This window comes from Varroa destructor, unplaced genomic scaffold, assembly GCF_002443255.2.
Source record: "Varroa destructor unplaced genomic scaffold, Vdes_3.0 BEIS01000004.1, whole genome shotgun sequence".
Lineage (NCBI taxonomy): Eukaryota > Metazoa > Arthropoda > Arachnida > Mesostigmata > Varroidae > Varroa > Varroa destructor.
The window spans coordinates 45,594,592-45,607,717 of NW_019211457.1; the positions used below are offsets into that span (position 1 = coordinate 45,594,592).

Consider the following 13,126-nt stretch of genomic DNA (forward strand, 5'->3'; position numbering starts at 1 on the left):
CGATATCGGTCGTCTCGATGAATGCATAGGCAAAGCAGAGACTGATACATTGGCATCAAGTTTTTCTATATATATATATATATATATATATATATATATATATATATATATATATATATATATATAACCCCACCCCGTCCAACATGACGTTGGCGTCCTCTTCTAGACAAACGGCAAGAATGAACTACAATTATAGCGATGATAACATACATAAAAATAAGCTGCCTTAATTGCTCAGAATCGGAGCAAGAAACTTCAAGCATAAATCCACACTTAGCATTAAACATAAAATATTTTGGCCTATCCTTAGATCTCCGCCGTACTTTGCATTGAAACGGAGAAACAGGTCATCAAAACTTTGCCGTACAAACGGAGACAGCTTTGCTCTTACCTTAAGATTTTTGCTGGTTACTGGCCCCTTGGAGGAAAACCGTCAAATGTAATGAAGAACACGTCACAGTTGTTTCTCCCTTTCTTATACCTATAGCAATATCCGTACATTTTTTCGTGTTTGTGAGTGGTTGTTGTCGTCGTATTTGATAAATAACATACACCATCCCGAATGGGGCGAATATCGTGATTACGGCATGTGACGCACATTTCTTGACGAACTATTTCAACCCTTCAAAAACCTGTCCTATTGGACTTCTGGTTGTCGTCATGTCACCACTGTTTAGCAGATTTTTAATAAATAGCCGAGCATCTCACAGGCATCACGGATTCATGTTTAAAAAGTGCAATAATTTTACGATATGATTAAGTAATAGCCGCGTCTACGAATAGCGTGCTTCTTTTGTCAGGTTCTACAATTTCGTGCTTTAAACGTTGTTCGATTATTTATCAGTACACATGCCCCAGTTGCCCTGCTCCATATTTGCCCCCTATTTCAATACATTCACAGTAATTACGATCGTTTGTGTCAAGCACGTCATACAGCATATTATACAGAACATAGTTATGTGTGTATTTGACTCTTGACATTATTTACGATCTATTGTGTCACGTACTTATATATATCGGCATTATAGTAATCATTCTTACATGTATATTTAACTATAACAATATATAGTAATACGACCAATATAAACAAGTGGATAATGCGATATGTGCTATTAACCTATTTTTGTTTTTCCGCTTCTACTACATCCATATCTGTCTTGTTACAAATGTATTTACAAATCTGTTACGGATGTTATCTAAATTCGAAATTTAAAAGCAAGCGAGCATTTGCTTTTAGGCCTTTTTTCTGAATAATCTGCATTTGCTTAAGTTTGGCTGTTCACTGCCTCTCACTTGAGCACTATATCATTCAGTCTGCACTCGCTTTATATAGCTGTATCACCTTCGTTTAGTTATTCCAAAAGCTATTCAACGTTATAGACTTTAATTCCTTGCTCTATAAAATATGCTAACCCGAGCTTCTTAGAGGGTCGCTTGCCTTTTGTTTTTCTACACCAGCCTTGTATTTGCTAACAGTCGTCATACGCTTGATCTTTCATAACGCAGGAGTTTACGCTAGTGAGAAATTTTGCACGTTCGCCGGGGGCTGTATTTTCTATTTGTTTACGTTTCTATAGACCGGTCACAAGGAAACTGAACGGACATTTATAAACCAAAGAGAATATAACGCTTCTTAGAACTCAATTATCCTTTATGAGTTTGTTGTTCATCGATCTATCGTCATATCGCCACTTACAACTATATAATTACACGCACATATATAATTATAGTAATCGTAATAATAGTTCTACAATATACATTGAACTCCACAATAATCATCGATTTTTTATTTCTCGTCGAAAACTTTAAAACACCTGTTTTATCTGTCAGACTTAAAAAACATGTTTCCATTTTGTAACTCAATAACATTCTCTGATGAAGCTCCCGATTGCTGGATCTTATTTAGAACAGTCACTTTTTTCATATTCCACTTTTACGGGCAAAATCTGCCATAACGCCATTACGTTCGTTGTTTACGTTGCATTTTTTTTGCATTTGTTTTTGTGGAGGCGTGATACATTATTTTCATTTTAATGTTATTATCAAAAGTTCTAAGACAGAGCACACGGTTAGAGGGAGAAAGAGAAAACACATTTCGTTCCATCACTAAAGAGGGTTTTCATGAGAGACGATTTATAAGAAAACATTGAAAAACAACTTGTTCTCGTTTATTTCACCATAAACAACTTATAAGGACGCTTCCTCAAGGAATACCAACGTTTTCGTGAATTTTTTGTCAGGATAAACTTTCAACCCCACGGCTTGCAGTAAACTGTTGGTATTTTCGGAGTGGGGATGGGGAGGGGGAGGGGGCAGAGCGGGAGTTTAGTGCCACAACACATTGATACTACTTGTGTTCTGTTTCTAGCCAACTAACAATGCACAATCAGTCAAGTTCTTCAAAAAAAAAAATGGACAATTAAGTTAGTTTTACAAAGTGGCAGGGACGTAACGGATTTTGCGCACAAGCCCATATCTATCCAACAAAATTATTTATTCGCAATATGTTTTGACACAAGAGATTCACAAAGATGGTCGTACGTGCCAGCTTTGTTTTCATTGTGTCCGCATATGTGAACAGAGGTCTGACTAAATAAAAGTAACCTATTAGCACTGGGTACGCGCTTCGCACCTCTCGTTAACAAATCATTCGCGAAATTAAGCACAGCAAAATGCCCCCACGGAAAGGCACAACACAAGGCTAGATGCTGAGTTAACTGCAATGAATGGACAGACGTATGGCGTGCTTTTCACGGCCAAAAGTGGCATATTGCCACACCGCAACAGCGTCTTAGTATTCATCCAGGTCGGTATCGTGGATCGCTTGACAGCTTTGTTCATAGCTTTCTTGATCCAAGTCCTAGCTAAATTCGAATTTCTGCTTTAGGCAGTGTTGAGCAGTGATTAGTGTTTCACGAAAGCAAATTCAAGAACTGTAATCACCACGCAGTCTCCGTCGCCGAACGGCCGCTGCTAATACTAACGAAAGATGTGGGGCGTACGCACCATCACAGTCGCGGCAAGATTTGTCTTTACTGTTTTTTTTTATGTATACAATCGTGCAAAAACGAGAAAACCATATCTCAAATCATGTGCAGCTAAGCTAAGGCTTCTAGAGCTGAGCGATTCCCATTGCGTCTTCACCTAAATCTTCCAATTTTTCTTCACAGACACCGATTTTTGTACTCGCATTGTATTGGTTTATATTCATCGTTACAATCTAGTGTCTAATTAGCGATCACAGGTCCACACTATTTTATTGCTTCATTTATTACCGTACAATGTATTTTTAGGTCACAATTCTGGAGGGGAAAATGATTACTCTGTCTGGTGGTTGTTATTTATATGTCAGTTAATTGCCGCGGGGATTAATTATCGGTCTGTTACCAGATTCAAGGAGGCTGCACATTTATCTATACAAGATTTACGATAACCAGCTTCTTGCGAATCGTATCCGCTTCCAGTCGTCAGCTATGACAGCCCAGTATTCCCTGCCTAAAGCCTAAATGAGGAATGAATAATTGGTTACGACCGAAGTCGCCCATGTTAATAGTCGCGTGTCAGGAACTGGCGCGATGACCGTGACAGCTGCGGGTTGTACCTAGCTAAAACTGGAAACCTTGCTGAGGCATATTCGTATTCGGCTCAAACTGATAGCCCTCCTGTCCAACCTCGGGCATCAGGTTCTGATCCTCGTCTGCTTCATCTGAGAAGTACTGGTCGATAATGTCGTATGCCAATTTGTAGATCTCTTCATTGTCCGAGTTCTGTAGCTCTTCGATCTTGTCGAGACCGCCGCACTCTTCGATCTGGAAAACAACTGCGGAATAATTCGGTTCCGCACCGTTTGGCTGCCGGCTCAGCCGAAGTAGATTGGTTAGGGCGTCAAGGACAACTTGCAAAACTTGTGGGTCACTAACAACTAGCAGATTACACAGGGGCGCTACGACCCCGTGCTCGATCAGAGATTCGACTTGTTCTCGTGAGCCAGAAATGGTCAGATTAGACACAGCCCATGCGGCCTCTTTCTGCGTTAGAAAATCACCAGCCGACAAATGATGCAGGATAAGTGGCAGCAGACCCATGTCAAGTACGGCCTGGACCTGGTGTTGATTACCGGCGGTGATATTCGACAGAAACCAGACAGCCTCTTTGTTAATCTTCTCTTTCGGGTGTTTGAGTAGATCATGGAAATAGTTAAGGGCACCAGCATTGAGTAGGACCTGCGTTTGTTCGTCAGTTCCCGTAGCAATATTGCCAATGGCGCGGAGTGCTGCTGTCTGAACTTTGACCTCTTTGTGAGCAAGGTGCGGAACAAGGTTTTGAACGAGGCCATGGTCGATGACCATCTGTATGACATCATTGCCAGCATCTGTCAGATACGAGATAGCCCATACCGTGTCGACAAGGATGTTCGTATCTGAATGATGAATTAACATTGCAATTGCTGGCAACAGCTCGAGCACCGTTGGCACTGGCGGTGGTGGCTCCTTGTTTCGGCAGAGGTTGACCAATACCCAGGTAACGTTACGCAGGAACGACAACGACGTTTCCGCATTGATAAACCGCAGCAATGGCTGTACAACGCCTAACGTGATGCAGTAATCACGTAACTGGGGCCCATCTCCGATGATGTTCCCTAGTGCCCATACCGCTTGCTCGCAAACGTTGCCGTGTGGGCTATTGAGAAGATCGAGAAACAACGGTACAGCGCCGACTTCGACCACGGCTCGAGTCTGTTCCGAAGTTCCGGAAGCTATGTTGGTTAGGGCCCACGCAGCCTCAAATTGCAGGGTTGGCTGCTCGTTCTGGCCTAGACAGTGAACAAGTATAGGAAGGACTCCTGTACGGATCAGCTCGTCGATGGGCGGATTTCTATCGGACGACAAAAGTTTTCTCGCCGCCTGAACTGCAGCTAACTGAATGTTTGGATCGGTGGACCGCGCATCAGTGACAATAGCCTCCAAACGTTTAGCGGCATCCACGCCTTCGGTACCGAGGGCACCAACTTCGTCTGTGTCATCTTCGTCACTGGCCCCTGGCACCATTTCCGGAACGTTCCGACGTTTCAAAAGAGATTCCTCGCGCTTATTTTTACGCAGTTCAACCGTCACTTCGTTGCGCCGGCGGCGCATTTCCTCTGTGTCCTTGCCTCTGTTTTTGTAGACCCCCAGACGGCCCGACTTGTTGGCATCGTCGTTTTTCTGCGACGACATTTTGATTTGTTGGGAACGCTCCTCACTTCTGATGCGAGTACGATGAACAATACGAAAACTGCCAAACTTGGTAGTACACACTGGTGGGGTTACTACTTTGATAAGGCGCACCTGCAACACAAAGCAATAGGGTGACATAATTAAAGTGATTAGGTTTGTTTACTGGATTGTGGAACAACATGGTAGAAAGTCTAGTAATTCAATGATCTTATCGTTTTATTATAGCCATTTTAAGGTTATTTAGTCGTTAATATATCACCTAACTGTGCTGCCGAGACGCCTTTAGGTGTCTCGTATATCTACTATGTATATCTCATATCAGATATGTGTACCTACTATTTTAATGCAGTAAAGACGCTTGTTTCCACACGAAATGTCCCGATGCATAATCTTTGATTGTTATTCCACTCTTACAGGATAGTAGAAGCGTGTTGTTTGTAAATAGGATACCGTAAATAAAACTGGTACGCTAACATGTGGACTATTCTTGGCATCGATTTTCATTGCTGTTAAATTATGATATTGCCTTTCTATAATTGTTTTGTGCAAGGAGAAGGATCAATTATTAGACCTAAATCAAATAAACATTTTGCAGTGTAATCACGAGTTGCTAAATACCTAGATGAAGCAAATGACTACAAGCAGATAAATGTGGTTCTAATTATCTTGAAAGCTGCGTATCGGACTTGAGAAGTGATGGATTTGTGCTCAGTAGCCTGCACCCACTTTAGATTCACTCCATCCTCAACAAAGCACACTTGCCCTTATCAATCCGAAATCGTGGCTTAATATTACCTGTGAGTAGAATTGTCATCAGCAATATGCTTTAGAAGAGATCGGATTCAAATGCAAGTCATCTTTCCTTAGTCTGAGGCTTCTAGCCATTGTATTTTCTTCAACTCGGAGATATATCCTTCATCGACAGAACGCATGATATACTATAAACTTTCGGACAGCCCACATACATGCTACACGAGAGCCATAGTCATTCACTACCAACAGCCAACACACCTACCTTGAGTTAATGTTAAATCGCGATTTCAGTTAACACAAAACCAGCTGGTTTCAGTTGCGAATAATGATATCGCCGGTTAGCGTTCGGAGGTTAGAAAGCGCGGAGATCGCTAACGATCCCTGCTACCGCTAGCGGGAACAGCTTTCTCAAATCCCGTGCCAATTAAAATAGTCACAGTCTTGCAACGCCGATAGTGAACGATCTAATTTTTCTGGATTTCAGTAGAGTTCAACACGGTATAGCACGGCACGACACAGCAAAGCTCAACACGGCTAGCTAATCGACGTCCCGTCAAGCAAATAGCTTAAAATTAGCCAAGAAGTGCCTACCGGCGAGCGTGAAGAGGTCCTCGCTGCCTCGGGCTCTAGTTGCCTATGCCACGGGCGGCAACAAGATATCAATCGCGTAACGTTCCAACGCCAAACGAACGAGGGGAGATTCAGGTTTAAGTCAAACTGCTGTTGCGTTTGTTGTTCGCTGCTTCTGCTGCGAGCGTAGACGACAATCCACCAGTGAGGCTGTTATATACACACGGACAGACGGCCAGACGCACGACAAACAGACAGCTTTTTCTCGCCACCGATTAACGAACTTTGCATTTATACTGCTAATAATCGAGGCTGTAAAGTGGTAATACGATATTTCCCGTACCGCTGTTGCGGCTGCCTTAGCAGGAGTCTGACTTACTAGCGAACCGTAGTTGTACGTGCAGCTGTATGTCCGACACGAGGAACTTGTCTGAACATTTGTCTGTTGATGACAACTTCTCAGTAGTTGTCGATAGTCCGTTGATTAATCAACAGAGCTACAAACAGACCGGTAACTACACGGCTTTCAGTGTCGGAAATCACTACACAAAGTGCTGTTGTGGCCGATCGACATCAGCACCACTTGCACAATTAGAAAAATCGACACTATACGACCCTGGGTGGATAGAGATAACCCACAGCATACCATCAAACATCGGCAACAAGACCACAAACAATCACAGATACCAGAATCTCTCGTCTTGCTGTCGATTGGCCACCGATACCAAAGCTGCTGGTAGTTAGGAGGTATTTAGCTGAAGTCCGTATGTCTATCCATCCACCGAAATGCTGGTATCGTCTGCTAACATCGAGGTCTGGCGGCCTACAGAGAAACTTTCCAGCCAGTGAAAACAGCGACTGCTTCTGCTGCTGTTGCGTCGTTGTCGTTTTACTAACGCCGAATTTGACAGACGAACTAACTGACTACACTCAAGCGGTTGTTTCTTTCCCCTCTAAGAAATTTTCACATGGTGGCTGTCACTTGTTGCGTATTGGTTTTTACGAACCTACACTATAGATAATCGGATACGCAAAGAAAACTCAGCAGCGGCGATATACATAGGACTAAGGTTAGGGGGCAGTCCGCGGAAAGCAGAGTATCAGCAACACTGGGTCGATAGAATCATTCTCTTTTGGGAAATAACGAAAGGACAGTAAGAAGAAGCATATGCTCATTCGTCATATAAATTAAATGAATACAAGCAAATAGTGTGATAACTTTGGCTGTGTGGTTGTTGACCTTAATAGAAAAAAAAAACTAGCAATTTTGTCGATTTTTTGGTTGCCAGTGTACGAGTACTTCGGTGGCACGGTTGTAGTCATACATTAAGGATATAAATCATGTGGTGCAGGTGTTTTGCAAAAACTAATCGCTGAATTTTTTTATTCATGTATTTAAGTGTATATAAATATAGCGAAGAGCTTTATCTTAATTTGTCACCAACGGCTGGCCTTTATTCGTATCTAATATATCACACCCTTATGTAAGGCTAAAGCAGCCTTGATGAGTTTTAGCTCCATAGCATTAACTCCGAAAGGTGGAGTGGAAGGCGTCCATTGCGTTAAACGTTTGTTTAAAAACATTATTTCTGGGAGAGGGTTTTTGCGAGCACGAACATTCGCGTACTATCGGCTATTATTTTTGTCTGCGCTGCACGTGTTTGACCGCGGCAGTGGCCGCCAAGAATATCGAAAGAGGCGCGGTCTTTTCTCAATAATTTTTAAATAAGAAATTTCTCCATATTCCCGCGAAGTATGCAAATGCATTGATTCCCATGGACCCCTCTTCGCTGTATCGCACTAATTAACTACGTTTCAAATGATCAACTACACGTCTAGTAGTAGTACAAGTACTTGTTGTCAGGGTGGTGCTATCGTCTTGCGACATCGTGCGTGACATATCCTGTAGACTGTAATGATAATGTTGCACCGAATTCGAGTGTACAACCCGAGCCCGGTGGCAGCCAAGTGTATGACAGGAACACCGGGCAAAATTGCCCTTGGCCGTGATGACGGCTCTATCGAAGTCTGGTCGACCAGGAACTCACTTTTTTGCATAGCTCAATTTGACTCGCCCTTCAAGTGTGTGGAAGCGCTGGCATTCGCTAAGAGCGTTCATGAGGAGAAACAGCTGACGTTATTCTCAACGGGAATCGATGGAAGAATAATCAGGTCAGCCTTGATTTGCTTTATTTTTTCTATAATTGTCGTCATTTATTATTAGACACTTTCGTTCCAAAGTATTGCTGCGTCTCTACGACAGCATTTTTACGCCGAAAGATGGGTGTTACCTATTGTGAAATTAGTTATGTAGTACTACTCGTATTTTAATAAATACTGTACTGTATTATATTATAAATAAAAATAGTTTCACTAGGTGATTTAATAACATTTAATATTTTGGTCCGTAGCAATGCGGCAGTATATTTAAAAATTAAGATTGTAACGCATGCGTTGTCCTCCTTGTTTTAAACGTTCCTTTATTCCTTAATAATAGCTCAGTTGTAAAATATAAATACAGTAAAAAATTATTCGAACACCTTTTGTTTCTCTATGCTTATTAACCATTAACAAGTAGTTATGCTCAGCGTGAACTTTGCCAACTGTACGTTGTCTGAAAAAATAAACTGTTTTCATGAAATAATCAATAAATAATTTTTCTCCAAATCGGAGACCTATTTTGATTTACTGTAAGGTCGCCAGGGTGGACCGCATGAACAGATATAGGTAATACATTTTTTTGTTTTTCTCAGCGTCGCTCAAGTAACGAGGTAACCTTTTGGTTAAGGGTTTTGGACACCTTTGTTGTTTTTGTTAAACAAACCATCCAAAACATTAACAAAAGAAGTAATTATAAAGTATAAAGTTAGCCACGATCCTGTTTATTTGTTTTTATATCAGTATTAGCCAATTTCAATTTTTAAGGTCGATTCATCAATTGTAATTGTAACTGTAATTGTAAGCTTATTTCTAAATAGGAGCAGCCAAAAAACATACGATTTGTTCGATGAAGCTAAAATAAAATTCACCCGAACTATAGAATGAAGCGTAAAGATTTTTCTCAATTTGCAGGTATAATGGACAAGGAAAGGTAGAGGAAGCCTTAATGATTTCCGGATCTCCCATCTGGTGCCTGGCTACATCTCCCTCTGGTAAACGGCTTGCTGCTGGATCAGAGGATGGGTACGTCCACATCATTGACACAACTCAACACGTAATGGTGTCTACAAGAAGGCTTCAACAAAAGATAGTCGGTGAGTTGACCTTCTGATATTTTATTATTTCATAACTAATTAGATTAGTTTGAACGGGAAAAATATACACATCAACTCGGCTTTTTAGCCTGTTCGCATTATTTACTCAGGTGGGTTTTTATGCAAATAGAGTCATCATAAATAACCGGTTCTTCAGATACCGGAAATAATAACCTGTAACAGTGTAAAACTGGGGAAGGTCTGGAAGGACTAATCTACATTCATGGTAAAGTTATAGTCCTTGCCTCTTCATTCAGGCATTAATTCTTATTGATATTATTAACTACTATAAGCTCTTCAATGGATTCGATTATAAAACCACAATTTCACACATCCAATATTGGAGTGTGCCGCGATCTGTCATTGAAAAATTGGAGAAAGAAATATTTTATGAAACTAAATACAGATCACATTGAAAAAGATAATTCGGTGATGATTTTTTTAGATGAATACGTGTCATGATCTGTGTTTGTATGTTTCATGTTTGATTCTCGACCTAAACACAGGCCGCATTCTATCGTGTCATTGGTTTCCTTGCGAGGAAAAACTTGTGACTGGATCTCTAGACTCGCTGAAAATTTGGGACGTCGAAAAGGAGCGCGCTATCGAGAATATGACATTATCACGGGTCAACCGCAAGGATCCGTCGCTTGTCTTCAGTGTTGTCGTTGTTGAAGAGGGACGCACTATTGTTTCAGGCGATTCTTGCGGACGGATCATCTTTTGGGACTCGCACACAGGCAGCCAGATCCAGAATTTCAAACTGCATGCGTCTGATGTATTGACTATGCACGCATTTGATGATGAGGTTTTCGCAGCGGGGGTAAGTTTCAGAAAAAAACCTCTAAATGTGCGTGAAATATCCCAGGTTTTATTGTTGTTGTTGTGTTACAAATGTATACATTATTAGGTATGTTTTTCTGGAAATGCGTAGAAAAAAAATCCTACCCAACTTCTGGATATATTGCTTTATTTAAAATCCTAATGAGAAAGGCCTAGCGGGCTTTGTGATATCTGATCTATTAATTTGACAGATTACCAATTGATTAAAAGATACCAAAAAAAAGTATCTACAGAAAATAGGCTCATTCACTTCACAGCTTCATGTTTGCTCTTAATTTTTGTTTGTATCATTTTCGCTGGAGTCTCTGCATGGCACTGGACAAGGAAGACAATTTAATTAGGCAGTGTGTGTCTGGTATCGTGTTTTGTCTGTTCAGGTCGATCCCGTCATTTTTCGACTGTACCGCAGTGAAAACCGCTGGCTACACGAAAAGATCATCCAATCCCATACACATGACATCCGTGCCCTGTGGCTTCAGGATGATCGCCTTTTTTCGGTCGGCGTTGACGCTCAACTTGGTGTTATTCATCTGTCATCGCCCAACAAACACTTCCAGCGAATCCTTCCGCCAAGTTTTTCCCGTAATGTAGAGTGTGACGATAATCTGCTACTGTTCAACTACGGTACCCATGTTGAGCTGTGGACAACACAACCTGGAGAAAAACTCAAACTGCTTGTAAAGCTCAAGGCATCCATAAGTTCGCCATTTCGCGTGGTGCACATTTGCAGGACCTCATTTGCGGTAGCAAGCGCCACAAAAGTGATGATCTACAAGCTATCACTATCCCGTGACAACCGTCTGGAGGGCTGCGAGAAGATCTATTCGAACGAGCTACCAGATGATGTCGCCGTTCGGAGTCTCCTGCTTAGTTCATCGGGCAGGAGGCTCTTTATCGCTTTGCAGGACGGTCGCCTGATTTTAGCCAACGTTGCTGAAGAGACAATTGACACTAGAGCGCGTCTAACGGGAGCATCTGTGACGTGCTGCGCTGCAGGGCCGCAGTTCGTCGCTTTTGGCGATTCGCTTGGAAACGTCACACTCTATGATCACGATCTAAAGCTCAAATGCAGTTTACCGAAACACTCGACCGCTGTCCCACTTGCAATGCATTTCGAAAATGATCGATTGTACGTTGGTTATGACGATCTAATTTTCTATGAGTTCTGTACAAGAGCAGAAAAATACGCGGCCTGGAGTGAGAACTGTCTCAAGGATCAAAACTTCGAAGCGCGAGTCACCCAGATCCGTAAAGGCATGCTGAGCTCCGACGGGCTTCGCGACATTGTATTAACTCCATCAAGCGACGTCTTGCTAGGATTCGAGGCAAAGGTGTGCCTAGCTAAGAAGGCGCTTCTGCCTACTGATTGTAAACAAGGCGTCGCCGTTAGTCCGGATTTTTCTAACGCGGTTAGGCTTTGGCGCCATTATGATGACGTAGCCGTCTGCGAAATTAGCGGAAATCAGCTCGCATTGAATTTACCACCAATTCTTAAAAAGAAACGATTTGTTTAAGTATCCGAATCATTTGGACTCCGTGGTATGGTGCCTGTCAGTTCTGTACATATTTTTTCTGTGGGATAAATCTAGAATATTTGAGCGTTATATATTTGCTTTGGGTTATGAGAATGTCACAGGATTATCAGGATCGCTGTGTGATGCGAGTTTAAATAATCAACCCTCAGCCGTTAAGCGTAAACAACGATATGAGAATTCAATTAATTTCTCATTGTGCTAACCATGTCATACGTTGTCGATAACGGAAATATGTGCGGTGCAACGGCGAAGAAGGGGGTTAGTGTAAGATAAAATTTCACGTTGTAGGTACATACAGTGTCACGCTATTGGTCTATAGGTAGGTTTATCAAATAAAGTTAATAATTGTTGGTTAGAACCGGTACAGCTTCATTAGTTTGTTCTATTTCAGTAAATAGTGAATGGGGTAGCTAAATATTTTAGTAGCTAATAAAAAATACCGGACCGTTAAATCAACGAGATCGATATTCAATCTTTGGAGACTGTTGGAGAAACTTGATCGTTTGCCATTTTATGTCGTTCCCCAATCATTAGCAGTTCTCCTATTTATAAAGCTGTTAAAACTTTTTTTTTTATAAAACCGGTATTTTTTAACTCTGTAATCTTTATCATGTGATCCAAGGTACCTTATTTACTATATCTTTTTAAGGGTGTTCCGCTCTGGATTTATAAAGTTAGCGAAGCCGATACAAAGTGGTCAAAGATTCTTCTGCCAACAACAGATTTTAGTCCTCCTCCTCCTCCTGCTAGCCTTCATAACACAACCAGCTAGTTTGATTTTATTTACTAACATATTTTCAAAATTGTATGAGGCATCCCCGTCTCAAGTCATCTCGTAATAAACAATTTTTTCCTCTAAACAACGTTATCTCCCTTAGAGTTGTTAGTTGCGATAAATCTCAAAGCCCATAAGCATATATCACGTTGAAAAATAGCTCCAAACGCCGCAGTGTCG

General features: G+C 41.5%; 2 protein-coding genes across 5 annotated transcripts; one reads left to right on the forward strand and one right to left on the reverse strand.

Moving 5' to 3' along the window:
• Window positions 1-1,755: 1,755 nt before the first annotated feature.
• LOC111249224 (importin subunit alpha-3-like) lies at window positions 1,756-7,573 on the reverse strand. Of its 4 annotated transcripts, XM_022802795.2 has the most exons (3): window positions 6,232-7,573; window positions 5,835-6,011; window positions 1,756-5,327 (listed from the first exon to the last, which is right to left on the reverse strand). In XM_022802795.2, the coding sequence occupies exon 3, from the start codon at window positions 5,214-5,216 to the stop codon at window positions 3,606-3,608; it is 1,611 nt and encodes a 536-aa protein (XP_022658530.1). In that variant the 5' UTR covers window positions 5,217-5,327; window positions 5,835-6,011; window positions 6,232-7,573; the 3' UTR covers window positions 1,756-3,605. The 4 variants fall into 4 exon arrangements, with proteins under 4 accessions (XP_022658530.1, XP_022658529.1, XP_022658531.1 ...); XM_022802794.2 differs by lacking the exon at window positions 5,835-6,011; XM_022802796.2 differs by lacking the exons at window positions 5,835-6,011; window positions 6,232-7,573 and adding an exon at window positions 6,012-6,207.
• Window positions 7,574-7,736: 163 nt separating this feature from the next.
• l(3)72Dn (UTP4 small subunit processome component l(3)72Dn) lies at window positions 7,737-12,543 on the forward strand. Its single transcript, XM_022802791.2, has 4 exons — window positions 7,737-8,711; window positions 9,612-9,793; window positions 10,300-10,616; window positions 11,014-12,543. The coding sequence occupies exons 1-4, from the start codon at window positions 8,455-8,457 to the stop codon at window positions 12,148-12,150; spliced, it is 1,893 nt and encodes a 630-aa protein (XP_022658526.1). The 5' UTR covers window positions 7,737-8,454; the 3' UTR covers window positions 12,151-12,543.
• The last annotated feature ends 583 nt before the right edge of the window (window positions 12,544-13,126 follow it).